The sequence below is a fragment of the Sinohyriopsis cumingii genome, unplaced genomic scaffold (genome assembly GCF_028554795.1).
Source record: "Sinohyriopsis cumingii isolate HCF-2022 unplaced genomic scaffold, ASM2855479v2 utg000615l, whole genome shotgun sequence".
Lineage (NCBI taxonomy): Eukaryota > Metazoa > Mollusca > Bivalvia > Unionida > Unionidae > Sinohyriopsis > Sinohyriopsis cumingii.
In genome coordinates, this window is record NW_028315917.1 from 761,644 (window position 1) to 783,744 (window position 22,101).

A 22,101-nucleotide genomic window follows, 5' to 3' on the forward strand; every position below is an offset into this window, starting at 1 on the left:
ATTTGCTATATATATGTGGTATTGGGTTGACGCAGTTTCATATTAAATGCACAACTAAAGACTATGTCATGTAATCAGAATAACATTACATATTAAATTTTATATGAAAAATATTGTCCAAAAAATTCAACATTAATGCACAATTAATTAATGATGTTCAGTCATGTGTAACGCCTAAGAATTCACTTAATATTGAAGGTATGACGCATCAATCCATCTGCAACTGTCAGAAGAGAAATAAGGTTTAATGAACGGGACTCTGTTCTAATACGAAGAGCTGGGATTTATCGATATCGAAGCTATGCAACAGAACCCCAATCAGTTTAGAATGAATACAAATATTGACTTTATTTGATGCACGACAATCTAGGGTTGAGTTCCACACCTGAACAAGGGAAATTAATATAAATAAAGTATGCACATACGTTTCTGATATATCATTGATATTTCACTCAGAAGATTTTGAGAAACAAAAATTGATATTTCTTGCCTGCCAACTTTCTTCAGAAAATGTACCTGTAAAAATTAAATAGCCTTATAGAATTGGTTTTATTTTTAAACTTCCCTCTTTTAACAGCCTTCTTGTTTTATAGAGAATAATGGGAACTATTAAAAAATGATATGTACAATGAGAACAATTTTCAGTAATCGGCGACAGCTTAATAATTTTGAAAGTATTCAAAAATGTATTGCATAGTGCTTTTTAAAAGGGCATTTTTAGCGTAAAAGATGCCAAATATTGACTACTCAAACTGAGTCTCAAAATTGTACTTTTGTTCCCTTACGTTTAATTTATTTTTGAAGCAGTACAATCTGTCTGTGAAAAGAATGAAGTCTCCATAGTAGCGCCAGAGGATTTTAATTTATCTATAGTTTGTTTGTTAGTTTGTTTATTAGCATACAGGAAAATATATCAGCTGCAGCGAGTTTATAATAAAAAAAAAACGGATATCGAATGAGTGCAGGCATAAAACAGAACATACATTTAGTGTTTCTGCCAAAAATACTGTTGGTACTTACCCAAATACATCCTGTGTCGAACCAAATTACAGTGTCACTACTCCTTACATTATTATCTTACAATAATGTCAACTCAAAATTTACAATATTGTCAATTGTCTTTATAAACAGAAATCACATAAGAAATAACAGGTCTGTCATAGGGATGCTTATGTATACAACTGAAATAAATATTAACTTTATATCTGAATCTAAACTGACCCCCTTTTTAGTAGGCAGAAATAAAAATGCTCCATAAATTACTTTTGAATCAATGATCAACTTTATTAAAAGCAATGTATGATAAACATAATATACAGAGTGTAATAAATAACAATGTTCTAATTCGAATACTCCTAAGTTACCCGATTGTTTCGGAACAAAACCATGCCGGTCTAATAACGGAGATACGAAGAAAACGATAAATTCTCTAGCGTCAATAGGATCGTGGTTATAGACACTAGCCGTTCTTTTTCGATATTCAAACATTATATTTCTCGGATATCATAAGAACCTATATATATTTTGTTCCATTATCTTTCGTCTCCTATGCCTATAAAATATTATGCGATGCTTTAGCTCAAAATAGGAATTGCTTTTTAGTTTCCTTTAGCTGGTTACTTTGCAGTCAGTTTTATTAACATGCAGTTAAGCTCTCGATGTATAGAAAAAAATGTTATGAAAGCAATACATTAAAACATTATGTAAAGTCTTTAGCGAAATATATACTATAAAGGTAGACACGAGATAATATAACGACACAATTTCTAGCACGAAAGTAAACGATATTTTTCTCTGTACAATAGGTGACGCATGCTCTCTGGAAAAAGAAAATGAGAATTAATACTTGTATCTATCCAAAGCATCCAAACAAACTAACTGTGCACAAGACGATCGTCCATGACACAAATATTAATGAATTTTGCATGAGAGGATCTGTAAATTATGATGTCACCTATGCTGAATGCTGACTGAGGTTGAATATCCACAATGGAGAAAGATGTAAACATTTCTGGCAAACTGATTATTAAAAAAAAAAAAAAAAAAAAAAAAAAATTGAGGAATTTAATCTAAAAGACAAAACTGAGAGAGAGAGAGAGAGAGAGAGAGAGAGAGAGAGAGAGAGAGAGAGATTGAGAGAGAGAGAGAGAGAGAATTGGGGCGGGGGAACAAACGCTTTATGATTATACAAACCTTACGTGTTGTTCGTGATGCACTTTATACGAGCGTACCTTCTTTGCCGATGTCACGACAAAGTACGAAAGCAAACAGCATTCCAAAGAACTGGAAATAATATATAAACTATTTAGAATTTAATTATAAGGCAACAAATGATTAGATTATTCAGGTGTTAATTATAGGACAACAAATTTATAGATTATTCATGTGTTATTTATAAGACAACAAATGTATAGATTATTAAGGTGTTAATTATAAGACAACAAATGTATAGATTATTCAGGTGTTAATTATAAGACAACAAATATACTGATTATTAATATGTTAATTACAAGACAACAATTGTATAGATTATTCAGATGTTGATTATAAAAGAACAAAATGTATATATTATTCACGTGTTAATTATAAGACAAAAAATGTATAGATTATTAAGGTGTTAATTATAAGACAACCAATGAATAGATTATTCAGGTGTTAATTATAACACAACAAATGTACATATTATTAATATGTTAATTACAAGACAACAATTGTATAGATTATTCAGGTGTTACTTATAAGACAACAAATGTATGGATTTATTCAGATGTTAATTATAAAGGAACAAAATGTATAGATTATTCAGATGGTAATTATAAAACACTAAATGTATAGATTGTTCAGGTGTTAATTAGGAAATATAACAGATAAACAGTGTCCACACGGGAGTTAAAATGTGACTTCTACGGGTTTTCACCATTTCTATAGAAAATCTAAATGAAATACGACAACCGTTGTAGGTGACGATTATGAAATCATAACAGAATGATTGTTAATAAATGGTGACATTTCATTAAACCGGATAATATAAGAACTAGTTATATTTTGGTTTCCTAGGCAGATAGGTCACACAATTAAGTTCCAAAAAGATCGTCCCTGTATTAGTTAAACTTTTTACTGGATGTGCAAATATAGACCATGATTTACTCTCATGTAATGCGCCAGCATATTAGGGTCTATGTTGTTTGTGTTACTTATTATTCTAAACAAACTGCATAGACATAAATTTATTGGCTCCAGCAGATCTGGATCTGTGCATTTTGCAGTTGGACTCGAGTAGACAGGGTATCTCAGTCAACTATTTTATTATATTCAGGTTAAGTAAAGAGAAATGTACATGACCAGCCTAACTCGCCTCACTTACAATGACCGGCTTTTAAACTTTACATATCAATTTAAAGAAATTAAAACGTTATTTTAGGCAACCGTGTTTTGTTAGGCAACCGTGCTATGTTGGTCATTTCTTTATAAAACCTAAACTTATGAAACCCATCTTTAACGTTTCTCACATAAACCAACGCACTTAACATGACGATTCAAAATTTTTGTTAATGGATGTTTAACTTTGTATGAAAAAGTATACGTCTGACATTGTAACGAAGACCAGACATATCGTTCCTTACCTCGATGGCAAGGATTATGGCAGCAATAACGATGGCTGCAGTGCTGTACTGGTTGAACCAGCTGTAGATGGCTTTGTAGCAGCCCTGGAAAAGAGTAGCATAACAGTTTTCTGTAAGACTATACAATCGAAATTAAATATTTAAAATAAAACTAGAGGAATAGTGTGTGATTGACTCACGTAAATAGATCCCAACCGATTACTTTCAAACCCCTACCCGATAATAGAAATGATGCTTTAGCAAAGAAAAGCGCATAACTCAACAAAACTTATTTGGAGTACAATGTTTTGTGAAAAGGAATATCTACTTCCGATAACAATAATATGTACTAAATTTCACAGCAATGCATTAAAAACTGCAAAAATAGTTACAGTCACAAAATTCTGTTACACATTGCCTTGAGCTGTAAGTCAAGAAGGGCAATAACTCAAACAAAAGACATTTTTGTCAACGTGTACTTCTTTCAGGTGACAGCAATAATATGTACCAAGTTTCACAATGATCCGTACAAAAAATCCAAGACAACTGCGAGGCTAGTTGCGCCAACAACTGCGTTAAGCTACACTACATAAAGAAAAGGAATTTCAGTAAATATAGCTGGAGCAAACTGATTGGTCGATATTGGCATTTGGAGGCCATAGCATAATATTTGCAGGCGAATATCTTAATATTTGCCAAGTTTCATGGAAATCCATAAAAACCTGCAGGACAATTCGCATTAACAAAATTATATCATACTGTGGTAAAATACCAAAAGAGCAATCACTCTAACAAAAACTGCAGGGCGATGAAATTGATTGATATGTTCATCTACAGCTGACAAATATAATATTTACCAAGTATTATGGTGTACATTCCGTTTCCTGGTTCCCTGAAGGATGCTTTGTATATTTACTAATTATTTTCATACAAAACATCAAAAACTAAAAAACAAACCTTCATTAAATTAGAGTATGGTGGAGAATGATCATGGAGAAAAAAAGATAAATTAAGTTAGCTGTCTGTTCAGATGCTATATCTCTAAGGAATCCGTATGCAAAAGGGAGCTGTCTCTAAGGAATCCGTATGCAAAAGGGAGCTGTCTCTGAACTTCTGATAACAAAATAGCAAATAACAAGTTGACTCTTTGAGTAAAAAGATCGAAGACAAAAACAAACCAGTTTACCTTCTACATCCCATAGAGAAAACACACACACACGCTCACGCACACACAAATACACACATACACACGCGCACACACACACACTCACTCACACAAACACACACACACACATACACATACACAAACACACAAACACACATCTCGTGGAAAGTATCACATGTTTAATTAATATAAGTAGCATTAGAAGTAGTACATGTAGGGAGAAGCAAAATTATTGGCACCATGAAATAATTATTTGTTGCTGTTCTTGTTAATGAAATAGCAGTTGTAGTTGCAATAATAGTAGTAATAGTAATCGACGTCGTCATCGTTGTACGTAGTATTAGTAGTAACAGTAGTAGTACACGTGATGGTGGTATTTAGAGAAATAGTAACATTTAATTTGTTTGTTAACTAAAAGCTATAAGAGAAACTACCAGTACCATGCAGTACAGGTCAATAACTTACGGTTGATCTGTAATTTTGAAAAGACTGTGTACAGCTTGTATCCGAACCGGAAGCATAGTTATCCGATTTGGAATTTTTACAGCAGGAATATGGGATTTTATCTGCACTTCTAGAACTTGCCCAATTCGTGCTAGCAAACTCATCTAGATCGTTAGAAGGCCCCACCACTCCACAGCAGTCCATCTTGAAAAATAAATAAATAAATAAATAAATTAAGTAAGTAAATAAAAAAGTTATTGCACGTTTTAGTTGTCCATATTGCATATGAAAATTGCCTTGGTGAGAAAGGCTATTGCACTAAAAACACATCGTGCCTCTTGTTAATGTAAAAGATCATCCGATTTCGTTTAAAATTTCGTACCTTGGCTATTTAACCCAGAACAATTTGTCGAAATTGAAAGTACATGTATGCATATTTTATTTTCAAGACATCTGATCATAAATCAACGTACACGTGTCTTAAACAGTCTGCCTTTGCATTAAGATATTTCATCTTATACAGTGGTTATCTCCCCTATTGAAAGTTAATATACACTAACATGCGCTACTGCGTTGTGTCCTTGGGCATAAGACACTTTACTTGCGTTGTGACTTTATAACCTTCAAAATGTTGACCTGCACTAGACCAAAGTAAAAACGAAAACAAGTGAAACAGCATTTATGTCGAGAGAATCTATTACTGCGACCCCCCCCCCGGTGTTAAAACAAACCAAAAGCAAAATAGAAATTAAAAATTGTAAAGCAAAAACATGGGGAAGAATGTCATGGTTATAGAGCATATGAATTTGCCATTAAGACTATCCAGATGTCCGAGTCAACTATCGTCTGAATATACCTCCCCTTTTGTATGTGTCCCCCTACCAATTTCAATAATGGAAATCTGGATAATTCCGTAAATTACCATAATGTTGAGAGTTTAGAATTATATCCTTTGTACATATGTACATAGAAATCACACCGCTTGTTAAACCCACGTGAAAAACAAATTTATAGTTGTCGATCTTTTCCTTTGCTTGCTTCGACATTCTAAATATCGGAATCAGACGACATAGTATTTTTCTTCTATGTACATACATGTGTAGTCATGCATACACCACTTCGCTAAAAATGGTCTTGTCCAGAAACTGGAAAATACTGGCGAATAGGGTCGTTTTCTACACTGAAAACTTCCGTTTGGAATGAAATGCTCAGACTATAATGGACTAAGGGTTCCACCTGGGCATAATCAGGTTTCAAGTTATAAGTTAATAAATGAACTAAGTTATGTGCATCTTTTATCTCATTTGGGCTTTTCGTCTTTTAAATTGGTATGGAAGGGGGTACAAACAAACAGGGAGGTATATTCAGACTATAAGGGATGGAAAGAAAAACCGTTGAAATAATTAATCCAAGCAAAAGAGTTCTTATGGTTTTTGTTAATGTAATCTTAAAAGGAACTATGCACGTGTCGAGAAAAACCTACTCAGATCGAAGTTGCAGAGGAAAACACGTATTCTTTGAAATTGAAAGGTAGATTGTATGATATTTTCAGTGCAGCGTTTGTATATTACCTCCTACAGCTAATTTAAGCCAAAATCATGAACAAATATGGATTCATACTGACTTTTATGAGGCATTATAATGGATGAAGAAATACAATAAAGCAATTTTTTGTAAATGATGCCAACATTTTCTTGAAAATTCGTCAAGAAAATGTCTCCATCGCAAATGTACTACCTGAAACGGATCATAACTCTATTACCTGTGTTGTTATAGTAGTGTCTTTACACATATATAGACACTGTAGTTTCGATATAACACGAGATGCAGACATTTGTCATTACAAGGAAACGATGTTATCCTGTTCTTTAATGAAATAATGATACAACGATTGGCATATAAAAAATACAGCATACATCCTATTAATATATTTTATTTATATCGCATACAAATACATAAACTCAATTTTCCAGCAGAGTTAAGATGGACGGCCGGAAACGGCGTATTAAAAGAGAAAGTGAACTTTTCATATACTTTACATGCGTCCCGCTACAAAATGTAGTTCTGCTGCTATTCACAATCGTTTTCAGAAATTGTTCATTTGCACCTTTCTGAGTTTCTATTGTCAGTCATACTGATTAAATAAATAAAGGAAACACTTAGGATTGAAAACTAGAAATTGTTTTAAATAAGAAAGTGGAGCATTACAACACTGCATTGCCAATTTTCCAAACAGCGAAAGCGTGGAAATTCGATTCAATTCGATAATCGGAGAGTACATTAAAAATAGTGGTGAATATGCTAAGCAAAATGAAAACCAAAACAAATAACCTTGTTTCATCATCTATCAGTTTGCCTGTCAGTCTGTCTCTGTTTTTATCTCTGTATGTCTGTCTCTTTTTCTTTGTTGGTCAGATTGCAATTCCAGAGAGAGAGAGAGAAAGAGTGTGTGTGAGATAGAAGGAGGGAGGGAGGGAGGGAGAGAGATGGAGGAGGGGGGACTGACGATAAGCCCAACAAGGTACGTGCGCCTATGTTGCTTATATTTGATTTATTTGGCACAAAAGCAAAGATCATGATTTGTTATTTTCTATCTTAAGTTTCCTAACCAGTGCGCAATAAAAAACTGAGTGCTCTTATCGACCCAGACCACTATGGAATTTATGTGATGTTAGTGTTTGAGACATGAGCACATGCGCAGATCCCTGTTATCTGAAACATTTGATTTTAGTATGATACCAAACCAGGATGTTTGGGAGTCTCCAAAACAGCAACACATGTGCGATTCAAAATGTATGAATGTATGAATACTGCCTACATAAAATTTATGTTAATGACTCGAATTATCTACCTGGATTTTTGGACTGATATACCTGTATAAATTTACCAGGAAGTATTTGAAATTAAGAAAGTGCACTGGAATTATCCACTTTTTAGTGGTATTTAAATAAACCGTCTCTTTTTCACGTAATACAAAACTAGGCCTCCACTAGGACTATCGTAATTCAAAACACATTTTAAATTCCATACAAACCATTATTATAATGCATTCATGATTGAAAAATGAAACAAAATTCGAGTATAGCATTGAAAAATGAAATGAGTTATAATTTTGTTCTATATACCTAATTAGACATTTATGGGATCATATCGCAATAAACTCATAAAAAAACATACATATACCTTCATATGCCATGGTGAATCACAAAACCGATATGCCAACAACATTAGTGTATCACACTGCTTTATACGAACACTTTAAAATCCATCCAGTAACGTTAAATGACGATTATATACTGTAAGAAGTTAAAGGCATTTTATTTCTGTTTTCAAACATATTCCTTTACGTTTTAGTGAATTATATTTCTCTGATTATTGTGTGTGTGTGTTTGTGTGAGAGAGAGAGAGATTACGATTTTAACGTAGCTTTAACAATTTTTCAGTCATATCGCTACGATGCCTGCAGTGGGGCAGTTTATAGTGATGTCTAGCACTGGGCATCATGCCGCTGACATATATCTTGATGTCCCACACAGTCACATTATCCTGACACCAGGCCGACCAGTCCTAACACTACCCTCTTAATGCTGAGCGCCTAGTTAGGCAGCTGTTAATACCATTTTTGTAAGTTTTTGGTATGACTCGGCCAGGTTTCGAACCCCCGCTTCCGAGGCGGCCGTTCTAACGTTTTAGTGAATTATTTCCTATGGTTGTTTATATATATATATATATATATATATATATATATATATATATATATATATATATATATATATATATATATAAACACTTCGACACCATAGGTGTCTTTGTCGGTAGTAATGCGGTAAAATGAATTTAATTGCTCATTGCAGATAATGTCCAGTACCAATAGAAAGAACAATAGAGACACACATACACAAACAATGAAAGTGTCTTGTTGACAAACAGACCAACAGACAGACAGATAGACATTTTCATATAAGCTGCTGATATCGTTAAAATATTGTGACATCGTCTACTAATTTGCAAACTTACTCCAATGAAGAGAAGGTTCCAACCGACGGTCTTTTCATCTGAAGCACTGGGTCCATTATAGCCCTTGAAGGCATTCGTCATTTCTGCTGTAACGATAGTTTCCACCTAAAATACAGATTGTTTAAATGAGATGAGTGTTGAAACAAGAGGCAAGCGATATAAATACTGCATAAATGAGGTGATTGTTAAAATGAGAGGCAAGCGATATAAATACTGCATAAATGAGGTGATTGTTAAAATGAGAGGCAAGCGATATAAATACTGCATACATGAGGTGATTGTTAAAATGAGAGGCAAGCGATATAAATACTGCATAAATGAGGTGATTGTTAAAATGAGAGGCCAACGAAATCTTAAACGAGATGAATGTTGAAACGAGAAGCAAGCGAAATACGGATTGCTTAAACGAGATGATTGTTGAAATAATAGGCAAGCAAAATACAGACTGCTTAACGAAATGAATGTTGAAACGAGCGAGGGCCAAGCGAGACAGAGATTGCTTAAACGAGATGATTGTTGAAACGAGAAGCAAGCGAAATACGGATTGCTGAAACGAAATGAATGTTGAAAATACAGTTAGTAAAGTTTCCTAACAAACACACTTGGTAAAGCTTCCTAAGAAATACAATTAGTACAGCGTCCTAACGGTTTTTGTGTCGGTATATACTCAGAACGACTCGGAAAAGAACAGTAAATGAACGCCACTGAAGGGGCAATCGCTAACAATGATAAACGTTAATCTAAGTTAAAAAGTCAATATCTCTTCAAAAACTTTCGTCAAAATAAGAATATTTATAATATTTTATTGGAAACTCTCTAACATTTTAGATTAAATATTGGCACAGGACACACATACAGTAAATAGGCAAGCGACCCGAGTGTAAGACTCGTCATCCACGAGTTGCATACTCGATATTCATGCAGGCCAGTTGGGGTTGGCTTTATTATAGTTTCTTTCAGTCCGAATTAACGATAATAAAATGAACTCGGGGTATTCAATAAAAAATGTTTATTTTCTTACCTTGTTTCTCATCGTTGCCCATAAAGCGACGATTGCTATTTCAGCCAGAAGGAGCAAAAGAATGGTGATTGCATACTGTAAATGAAAAAGAAACACAGGAGCGTTGCGTGATTTATCTTCCATAAAAGGGTGTCCATGCTGGGGCGTAGCTACCATATAGAAAGATGATGTAAAGCATAGGGGCCCCCGAATACAGAGGGTCCCACGAGCCCATCCAAATAAATTATTGTTTTACACTATAGTAAGAAACTAGGAACTGGCAATATATCACCCATCAAATACCATAGTTTTGGACCTGAAAAATTGCTATTAAGATTGCAAGGGCCCATTGGTAAGTTTGGCGTTGGGTCCCAAATATCCTAGCTATTACCATTGCAGGGGCCCATTGGTAAGCTTTGCACAGGGGTCCAAATATTCTAGCTATTACCATTGCAGGGGCCTATTAGTAAGCTTTGCACAGGGGTCCAAATATTCTAGATATTTACATTACAGGGGCACATCGGTAAGCATTGCGTAGGAGCCCAAATATCCTAGCTATTACCATTGCAGGGGTCAATCGGTAAGCTTTGCACATGGGCCCAAATATCCTAACTATTACCATTGCAGGGGCCCATCGGTAAGCTTTGCACAGGGGCCCAATTATCCTAGTTACGACATTGTATCAATGTTAATTGAATCCATTTTAAACTATCATTTCTTTATGTTTCTGTGAAACATAAGTCACTTGCCTCATTTATAGCAGCTCAGTTGGAAAAAAAACAACACTTATTTCTAAATAGTTGTCGCATGTATAATTACTCTTTAAGCTCAGTAAGAGAAAATAATGGATTTATAAAGCATTAAGATAAGAGATGTTTAGAAGCATTGTTGTTTGAGGAAAATAAAGCAAGGTTGAAACCCAATCTCGTCCGCGTTGTCAGAGACATATTCAATCTATAAATGAGGCATAACAACGTAAGTATTTGGTTATTTTGGGGAAATATATTGATCGTAGGCAAAATACACGTATGCATGTATACATGTATATATGGTTGCATGCATGAATGGATGATGTTTACATATAAGTAGTTTAATAACAAGGAGGTAACTACACACAGAAGCATCTAACGAAAACTCTATCTGAGAAAGAAAGAAAGAAAGAAAAAAAGAATGTGAGGACGCATTTGGTGCAAAAATATTTATTTAAATGTCAATTAGAAGTGGAAAAAAATCGCTGTTAGTAAGATTAACTTACCACAATCAGCATGCACTTAACTTTACAGCACGCACCAAAAGCTCCCATGCCTGCCACAACGATGATGAAGCATCCCAGACAGATGGAGAAAAGGGACAGAGATGTAATAAGCGTCGCCATGGTGACTCCATTTAGGTTTACTTGGTTCATAAGCTTAAGGATTTCTGTGTCATTAAGAATGCCTGCATTCACGCGCATTACAATGCCGATCACTAGAAGCGCAATCCCCAACAACTGAAATAGAATCATTTAACTATGAGCACGTCATCACTAAATTAGGTTTATCATTAGCAAGACTGAAATCAGCCCGATAAATCAACTCCCCTCCCCCATCTGTATTGATACTGCAGGACGATATGTTGGTCTGATCTCACTGGTTCATTAAAATGTGTAATTTTTGCTGCATGCAAATCATTCCGCAAGAATCCTGCGTAGACTTTAGACACATACTTGTAATTGGTAATAGCCATATCTAGCGCGAAATTTTAAATGGCCACAGGACAGATGACTGTCCAATTCCATGTGGATTTACAAGTCACCAAAGATAGACTTTTCTCCGGAAATAAAATGTACATGTCATCAAAAGAACCCTTCAGCCGACAGATGCCCCACAGCCACAAGAAATACCGGTCAGAGTATAAAATGTACACCGATGTATGCAGATAAAAGTGGCTGCGAATAATTGCAGCTTTCTCTAAATATGTGATATCAGCCCCTAACCCGAACATCAATATCATCACGAGCGGGGGCTGATTTATTGTCCTAGACTGAAATATAAGTAATACATTTTTTAAAAATTTAAGAATTTGTCATAATCATATTAGGAATTGAGTTCATGTGAGGCAATCATCAACATAATTTTTAATCAAATTCTATACCTCAATCAAATGTTACAGAAAATCAAAGAAAATCAAATGATAACGAAAAACAAAATCAACACTAAGAATTGGTTAATTTTGCCAACAAAATTTAAACGGTGAAGATATTATACACTTTCTTATTTTTTTAAATATTTTTTTAAAATTCTATATATCTTACAATAATGGTGGGGGGCCCGAGTGGCCGAGTGGTCTAAAGTCTAATGCACTCACCGTTACAGATCACTGCCATCTCACCTCTGTCTGCGTGGGTTCGAGTCGCGGGTTCGGCCTATGTTGGTATGTGAGAAAGCTTGCCATTAGCTTCTCGTGGGTCGGTGGTTCTTTCCGGGAGTTTCCCGGGTTCGTCCTCCACCATTAATACTGGCCGCCATGTATAGCATATCTTGTGCTGAAAATGGCATTAAACCCTACAACAACAACAATAATGGTGTGTGTGTGTATCTGTGTGTGTGTGTATGTGATTTGGATTTTTAACGCATATTTTACAATATTTCAGTCATATCGCTATAATGTCTACGACCGCTCCGGTGGCCTAGTGGTTAGAGCGTCCGCCTCAGATGCGGGAGGTCGTGGGTTCGATCTCCAGCCGAGTCATAATAAAGATGTATAAAAATGGTACTAACAGCTGCCTCACTTGGCGCTCAGTATTACGAGGTTAGTGTTAGGACTGGTCGGCTCGGTGTCAGAATAATGCGACTGGGTGGGACATCATGCTGCATGTCTGCGGCATGATGCCCCAGTGCTAGACATCACTATAAACTGCCACAATACAGACATCGTAGCGATATGACTGAAAAATTGTTAAAGCTACGTTAAAAAGCCAAATCGCGCACACACACACACACACACAATAATGGAAATGAGGAGGCAACTCTGACGTAGGCTATGGCTCTACCTTAAAAATGTGTAAGTCCTTTGCCAAAATGAAACCGGTAAAAATCAAGGAAAGTAACTCTATCACAAGTAAGTGAACACATCACCATTTTCTATTGTTAAGTGATTCACAGTATAACGCATCAGAGGTTTTGATAGAATCTGAGAATTTGCAAGTCCCTCCCGCATTTCCCCAAAATGATTCAGACGTCCCTGTAGGTTATAAAAGAAATTCAGAAGAACTGAGGATGAATTTAGTTACATATGGTTTATATTCATAGCTGTAGCTCTCTCTATGGGTCTGAAGGAACAAGGGAACGTGGGCATACATTTTCTAGGAGCAAAGAAAGAAGAATCAAACAGCCACTTTTAAGGAATGGTTCTGTAGACACTGAATTTCCTTTTTAGATATTAGGCAATGGGCAATGAAGGCATATATTTTGGGGGGAGACGGGAAATAACAACCCAGTACTTGTCCTGCTTTTTGATTGATATGCTACATAGGGGTAACTCCACTTACCAGAAATAATGTGTTGATAAGAACAAGAAAGAACATTGCGCATTTTCCTCCACAACCCAAAGACATGATGGCTGGTTATGTAAAAAATGACCGCAGTAGGTTTCTGGTCTGAAAAATGCAAATGAAATGGATGACTCAAGTTTTGTGCAGGATGAATAGGTATTTTGTATACAGCAGTGGGGTATATACATGCATTTATACATCGCTCGTCAAGAGATTAACACGGTATTAGGGACGCGTTTTCCAAAATGATCAAATAAATAAGTAAATCAATCAATCAATGAAATGTACTTCATAAATTTGTGATTCAGCGATTTCAACTTTTGTGTTCGCGTGCCTTGTTACTGCGAGAGAGAGAGAGAGAGAGAGAGAGAGAGAGAGAGAGAATCTCAAATGTTGTGCTTACTTCACAATCCTGGAACAGCTTGTATTCGTTCAACCGGTAACTTTAAATAACAACGTTCTGGTTTAGACTGGTACCTCTATTATACTTTGTCACTGGTATATCGTAATCACTGAAATATTCTTAAGTATTGAACAAGCAAATTGTGTCAGGCAGTATATACACAAAAGGTTATCAAGTTTCTCAAAACACCATTCAAAGAATGACTCGTGACAGAACGTGCAAAGCTATGAATAACGCTTAAGTCAGACTGCATAATAAATTACACCATTGTTTACATTTGCATAAGTAGAAGTTACATTATCGCAGAGCATATTCTACCGGAACTTTTGAATACCGACGATGTAAAACACTCTGTACATTGATTTGAATGGTATAAAAATATGCAGTATCGTGAAGGAATAAGCCTAGCTTATACTGGCATATCAACATCTAGGGTAGTCATCCAATTCGCGTTTAAACCCATTGACAAAATGACATGGACTCACTTCAGATCGTGGTCTACGCTGTTCGTCCTACTGATGATTTCCAAGAGAACAGACATTAGTCTACCGCCCATTATTAAAAGCAGATCCCCACTTTTACTAAGCATTTCAAACTTCCTTCTTCATTCTTGAAATCTTTTAAAAAAGAAAAATATTGTTCAGTTGGTAATAGTTTTTCATTGAACAATGTCATAATTAAAAACATTTACAATGTCGTGAATTCTCTAATTATCAATGTTGCTTTATTGTTTAATATATCATAAGCATGTAATACACACACACACACACACACACACACACACACAGATATATATATATATATATATATATATATATATATATATATATATATATATATATATATATATATATATATATATATATATATATATATATATATTGTGTGTGTGTGTGTGTGTGTGTGTGTGGTTTAAAACTAAGTAGCAAAAAGAAGCGAAATCACTAATTTATGTAAAACTTAACAGATAATTTATTCTCAAATTATAAACTGAAGGTTTCAGAGGAACTTACAGTAATGTGAATTAAGTCCAAAATAATTCTGAACGTTCTATCACAAGCCAAAAATAATAGAGTGTTACGAATCAATTCCGGATCGTCAATGTGCTGGAGTGCCAACAGTCTTGATGTATCACAATGGCATTGTTCATAACTCCTTTGAATGAATTCACAACGATTACTTGGTCCTAAACAATCAAATAAGCACTTTGTACAGAGAGACTGAAAATACACTCACAACAGTAATAAAAATAGGAATTAGGAATGCATTAAATGTCCTTTTCTACGGCATTACATACATTGTAACAGAGTGAATTTTGAAAGATGATTACTGCACAACAACTGAGCGAATCTTGTCACAGTCAGCGTGACATGTGACAATTAATTTTAACCAATGGGCTACGCCAGCAATAAATCGCTTGCTTGCGAGGGGAGGGGGCGGGTTATGCTCTTGCTGGGGCATGATCGATTTTAAATGAGATAGCGGTCAGACAGTTTGAAAGGCGAGGTGAATTGGGGGCGGGGTAAGTAAAGGAAAATATAAAAGCGGAGATAATCCAGAGACGATTTGTGCCATTTGTCAATAAGTACCATAAACATAAAATGAGTTTTTCCAGAAATAGTTATGACCGCATTTTAGATTAAAGTTAATTCTGATTGGCTACGCTAATTAGGGAGTGTGTGATTCCCAGACGAATTTCAGTTTATGATGTAATGTCCCTCGCGACATTAGACAGTCTAAGTTTCTTTGGGAACCCAGGGAGGTGAGCTCGGGAAATAAAAATTAATTCAAGTTATAAAATGTCCAAAGGACGCTGAGGGACACGGAACAGAAAAATTCGGCTGCATTGGAAAAGCGAGTCACAGAAAGCACAAGGTTTGTCTCAATCGCCTGCATTGTGTTTATTGATATAATTTTATAATTATTCGTTGCATGTATTAGTTTTAAATTCATACTTCAATTTTACTTGAGTTCGGAAGTTAATTGTTTGCATTCACTTGTTTTGAATGTTATATGACTCATGTATTCTCAGAATGTCATATATTTTTCCTTGATATGAATTTGTTCGAATTTATCCTTTACTGTGTAATAGGAATCATGTATTCTAGGAATTTTATACTTTAAGTCTGACACAAATTGTGAGAATTGTGTGGATTCATGTGTCTTAAATGATACGAATCGAGTAGGCTAGGAATTGATTTTACTATGTCTGGAAATGTTATGCCAATGGATGCTAGTTAGCCAGTAATGTAGTTAAGACATGAAGTGAATTTGGTTGATTCAGTTGCATAATTAAGACGCGAGTTCTGTTAACTGAGTTTCAATGATATTTGGCCTTAAGAACGCCAGCCGATTGACACATAGTCCAATTTGTGATTTATAGCGCATAGTATGGCGTAGCACATTTTATTTTGTCTAGGTTATGTCTTTGTTCCGTCAGGAAAGCGACTACTCCCAAGCGAAAGACATCGATTTTATGGTAATAAGATCGTATGTATTAGGTGTTAGGCTGCGTTCTGATCCATAATATGAATAGTTTCTGTTGAATTATGATATGACGGTATCTGTCAAGAGTGGGGCTTATTGTTCGATCCCAGAAGTAACAAATGCCTGAAAAATATTTAAGTTGCGTATTCTTGTATTTATTTAAAGTGGAAAAGTAGCTATATATGTGCAACACACAGTGCGAAAAGAATGCAGATAATCGGTTACGGTTGATGACCCGAAAGAGACTGAAAAAGATAGAGAGAACATGGAAAAGAAAACGGTGACACTATGAGAAGACAGGACACAACCAGGTCATGCAGGCATGTTGAGCAAAATGGGTTCGGTCATTCATTTGATTTCCTGATTACAGTTCTTTATCGGTATAGCAGACAGGCTAATTGCAATTCTAATAAATTTGGTAATTTTATTTCTATTAGAAACTGTATCATTCAAATGTATGCCATGGTCAAAGTCATTTTGTTTATGTAATTAATTAAATTAATATATTTTACCTACGAAGCTCGTGTTGTTCTATTCTTTATATCTGCTCAGGTCGCAGACCCGATGGGGAGTCATCGTTATGGATCTTATCAGGTTAACCACCAAAGCCGATTTGGATGAGTTGAGCGACAGGGTCAATGAGGGGGTCAACCCAAGAAAGTGTGTGATTTTTCAAGATCAAACTGGAAAATTTTGTAAGCATTCAACTCGGACATCAGTCACGTTGTTCTGAAGCCTCGAGAAAGCATCACGGGCAATCTGGCCAAAATCATAGAGAACAAGTAATAAAAAAGTCTGGTGCGTTGAGTGAATGTATGAAAAAATAAGTCGATGTTGCCAATATTCTGGAAACGATACTTGGATTTTACACCGAGGCACAATCGTCTCTATGCAAACAAATACGCGAATTAAATTCAGGAAGCTTTATAGAGGAATATTAACAAGCGACGGAGATGAAGAAATGAAGACAGCAAAATGGTATATTTCTTTTCGATAGTGCCGGGAATGGCTTTGCATTAATAGGCCTAATTCTCACATCATGATGGTGCTTGACTCAGGGTCGTACAATGTTCATGGTAACCGAATTAGAATCTGGTGGGGTAGAACGACATTGTTGGTAAATGATCACCTGCATGATAGTTCACCAATATCGTGTAACACTAGAGAAGACATTGTCAACTTTTTCACAAATCACATATTTTGTGTCGATAGTAGTGAAGTGGGGCGGTTTAGCCTCAAGGGAAATTAGCATTAAAAACCACCCTGGACCTGTTTAGCCTCTATGTAAATTTAACATTAACCACCCTGGGCCTGTTTAGCCTCTATGTAAATTTAACATGGGCAAAAACCCCTGGGCCTGTTTAACCTCAAGGGAATTTAACATGGAAAAAAATCTTGGGCCTGTTTAGCATCAAGGGGAAATGGAACAGGGTCGGGACCCTATTTTAATACGGTCCCGACCTGATGGGTCTATGGAAATGGAACATGGGAAAATTGAAACAGGGAGGGTCTCTATTTTTTTTTTTAAAAAAGGGGCTAGGCAATGAAAGTCAAGATCTTTTCGAGACCTACGAGTGGCCCTGAAAAAGGGCCTTTGGGTTTATGTTAACATACCCTATTGTTAACACAGAGGGCACCGCATTGGTCTTCTTCTTGTCCTCAAGCTGTGCCTGAATGCAGGACCGTAAATGAGAACCCTTTTTAGGCATCCTTGCCTCTCCACATATATTCTTCGGATCCACAGGCTGGTGTCTGTCTTGTGGACTTGGATCGGACATACATCGGTATGTCCGTCCGGAACATCATGGAAGATACAAGAGTTGATGATTGCACGTGGGTCCACATGTTAGGGGTGCCGAGAACAGGTGAAGGAATGCAGTGAACTGCGCTTATTTACAGGTAGAGGAAGGATCGAAACGGATTGAGTTCATTCACCAATCCAAACACGCGTTACAAAATTCAGTCAGTCTACGTCCAATCCGAAGAGAGCAGTCTGTGACGTCACATGTCCTATACAGATTCGCTAGCGCCTGTACGCAGTCAATCCATGCGACAGTTTTTCAATATGACGGAAACTCAGAAAACGATTCATTGGGGTGCACCAGACTACCCAAGGGAACCCGGACTTACTTTGAGAAGAGGTGAATTGGGATTTTGTGGATTTTCTTACCTCGCAAGAATTTGTTCCGGAACCTTCGTCACCTTCTCCTTCATTACCGCACGTGGAGAGTTTTAGACAGAGACAGAAAGAAGAATTGGAGAAATTTATACAACAGCAAAAGGAAGCAGAACAAGCTTTTCTCCTATAGCAACAGCAGCAAGAAGAAGAGGTAAGAAAAAAAACAACAAGAAGAAGCAGCAGCAGCAAAGAAACAAGGGTGTGAAAGTCAAACGGTCACGGTACTGTTAGACATTTTAGCAGAGTTAAGAAGTCTGAAACAAATGTATCAGACGTCTTTATTACGACCGAAGAGAATACGACCTTCCCGAGCTAAACACTCCAACCCTGTGACTAAGCCTACCGTACCACCCTTAGTTATTTCAACCACATCATCATCATCAACATTACGCAGTCCAGAAGTAGGCCTTGGCCGTGGCAAAGGTTAAGACAGTTAAAGTTGATTGCTTAAACTCACCCCTACCCCAAAGGCCCTTTTCAGGGCAACCCATGTCTCTCGAAAAGAGATCGACTTTCAATTGCCAATAACTCAAAAAAAAACCAAAACATTTTACCCCTATAGTACGTGTCTGTGTATGAGTGAGTGACTATAGCTTCTTATTTTAAAATCAACACCCGAAGGTACTTACCTTTATATCTAATTTATTCTTTTATAAATATTTACAATCCAGTTCACAATTCACAACATAGCACTTTAAAAAGTTCATAGACTTCTTCTGTCTTATTGTTCACTCTCTGTTTTTTCAATTTCTTCACAGTTAACAGTCTTTTCCTCCTCTTCCTCCTCACTTTCTTCCCTTTTTCTTTTCGTCTTCTGTTTCTTTTTCTTCACCTGTCTGCTTTCTTCCTCTTCTTCCTCTCTATCACTCTTCTCTTCTTCTTCTTGCTCCTCTTGTTTCTTAGGGCAATCTGGAGACCAGTGTCCTTTTTCTTGACAATGATAACAGGTATCTTGACTTTTGTCTCTTTTTACCCCTGTTTTGCTTTTTTGACGGCCTGGACACTCTGAAGACCAATGCCCTTTCTTCTGACAGATATAGCAAGTATCTTGACTTTTATCTCCATAGGAGGGTGAGTAGTCCCTCGGCTGGTCTGAAGAGAATTTTTGGATGACCCCTCGCAAAGCTCTGATGAAACGTTCGATCTGTGTAGTCTCTTCCATCGTTGTGCTCGGTTTGAGAGTGAAATGAATAGTGAAAGGACAAGACACATACCCTTTATATACGCTGGTCTGCCATGACTATAAAGTAACCCATGGTGTTTAAACTTTAGTCATTTGACTTTCTGCTATCAAGATGAAACGATCCAATTCATTTGAGAAGAAAGAAGAAGAAAGTAAGAGGCAGAAACGTGATCTATCGCCTCGTACCAGGGCTGAAGTCTTGGCACAGATTCATGCCAGTAATTTTGAAGAGGACATGTGAGTGAACCAGAATCCAAACCCAGAGAGTTTTCCTCTAAACAAAGTTCACCACCCTTAGTCAACCCTGAAAAATACTATTCCATTCAAGCGACGGAAAAGCGTCCCTCTAGAAAAGTTAGAACGACGGCTTACAAATGCACGGTGAAGTTTAAAGATTTCAAGTCCGACGTACCGTTAGAGAAAGCAGAAGGGTTCATCACTGAGATGTGGGATTCTTTGCTCACCACACTCAAGCGACAATGTCAATCCAAAGAAGACGATCGCTTGAGACTTTCCATACAACACGACGGTTTGAAACCCCTGTTTGGATCGAGTTTAGCAGCCCTGCAGAATTGACCGCTTCCAAAGTCATGGACACGGTTCAACACGTGCAACAATCTAATGACCAGTTTGACATCACCGATGGAAAAGCCACACTGGACATGACCCACGTCTCTCCTCCTCAAGGGACCGGACAACGCAATAAGGTGTTATTGGTGAACGGTCTTCGCAGCACCAAAAAGAGCCTCGTCCAAATTCACAATTCTCAAGACCAGATGTGTTTAGCCAGGGCTATCGTGGTGGGACGAACCTATGTCGACAAAAACGACACGGTAGAATAGAAAAGAGCCTGGAAAACTATTCGACAATCGGACCAAGCCAAACAACGAAACGAAGCAGAACTCCTGTTACAACAAGCCGGCTTGCCCAAAGACAAACCCTGTGGCATTCCTGAAATGCAAAAATTGCAAGATGTCCTAGCTCCATTCTACACCTTGAAAGTGCATCCTCAAGAAGTGCGCGGGCCTCTGTTGTTTCGAGGGAGAGACTTTAAGGATGGAAAATACATTCACCTCTATCATCACGATGAACATTTCGATACCATTACCAGTATCATCGCATTCCTGGGATACAGTTATTACTGTGAGAAATGTGACTATGGCTATAACAATCGAGAGCAACACAAGCATTGTGGATCGAAATGCTCAGGATGTTTGGCCTCTCAACCCTGTCTGAACGAAGGGCAAGAACGAGTGCATTGTCGAGCTTGTCTGCGCACGTTTGTCAGCCCTGCCTGTTACCAACAACATCTGAAGACGCAAGGTTCACAGCAGAAATGTGCTTGTCAACTGCTGAGATTGTGTGCCACGTGTGGACAAGGCCTATGTACTAATAATACCAAAGCACTCATATGTCGAGGGAAAAAAAATGTCACATTTGTCACCACATTGTGGACTTCGAACATCAATGCAACGTGCAAAAATACCAACCCCAACCAGAGAAAGAGGACGGTCACAAGAAGAAAGGCAATTTCATCTTTTTCGATTTTGAATGCATGCAAGAGACCGGCATTCACATTCCTAATTCCTGCGTGGCTCATCGAGCGTGCGAGAAATGCATTCAAGAACCTATTTTCAGTCATTGCCCTCACTTCAGTAAGATTCCTGGAGGGCGTGAAAAAATCTTTCGGGGACCGAACACGCTAGCCGATTTCGCCCGATGGGTCTTAAACCCCACCGACAAGACGTGGAGCCAAGAGGACATCGAACGTTACGGAGATTGTCATCGTCATGCCACGGTGATGGCTCACAATTTCTCCGGATACGATGGACAGTTTCTTTTGAGATACTATACAGAACATGGTACCGAGCGTCCTAAAGTCACTTTGAACGGAGCCAAAATCATTTTCATGCAAGTGGGACAAGTACAGTTTAAAGATTCGATGAGTTACTTGGCCATGCCTTTGATGCGAATGCATAAAACATTTGGAATGACAGAAATGGCTAAAGGGTACTTTCCTCACTTTTTCAATACGGAAGCCAATCAACATACCGTTCTACCCCATTTACCTGAGGCTCACTATTACGAC

General features: G+C 36.9%; 1 protein-coding gene across 1 annotated transcript; it reads right to left on the reverse strand.

Annotated features, from left to right (window-relative positions):
* Window positions 1-1,259: 1,259 nt before the first annotated feature.
* On the reverse strand, window positions 1,260-14,393 carry LOC149773753 (tetraspanin-9-like). The gene is made up of 9 exons (XM_089946038.1): window positions 14,164-14,393; window positions 13,758-13,865; window positions 11,484-11,717; window positions 10,250-10,324; window positions 9,229-9,333; window positions 5,233-5,415; window positions 3,624-3,707; window positions 2,194-2,283; window positions 1,260-1,819 (listed from the first exon to the last, which is right to left on the reverse strand). The coding sequence occupies exons 2-8, from the start codon at window positions 13,821-13,823 to the stop codon at window positions 2,218-2,220; spliced, it is 813 nt and encodes a 270-aa protein (XP_089802164.1). The 5' UTR covers window positions 13,824-13,865; window positions 14,164-14,393; the 3' UTR covers window positions 1,260-1,819; window positions 2,194-2,217.
* Between the last annotated feature and the right edge of the window lie 7,708 nt (window positions 14,394-22,101).

What these genes read in the sequence shown, in the direction of transcription:
- LOC149773753 (XM_089946038.1), bottom strand. Translation starts at nt 13,823, where the DNA reads ATGTCTTTGGGTTGTGGAGGAAAATGCGCAATGTTCTTTCTTGTTCTT. An exon ending in TTCAAAATTACAGATCAACC is followed by an intron (nt 3,708 to 5,232) that starts GTAAGTTATTGA and finishes ACTCTTTTCCAG; the next exon opens with GGCTGCTACAAAGCCATCTA. An exon ending in CCATAATCCTTGCCATCGAG is followed by an intron (nt 2,284 to 3,623) that starts GTAAGGAACGAT and finishes TATTATTTCCAG; the next exon opens with TTCTTTGGAATGCTGTTTGC.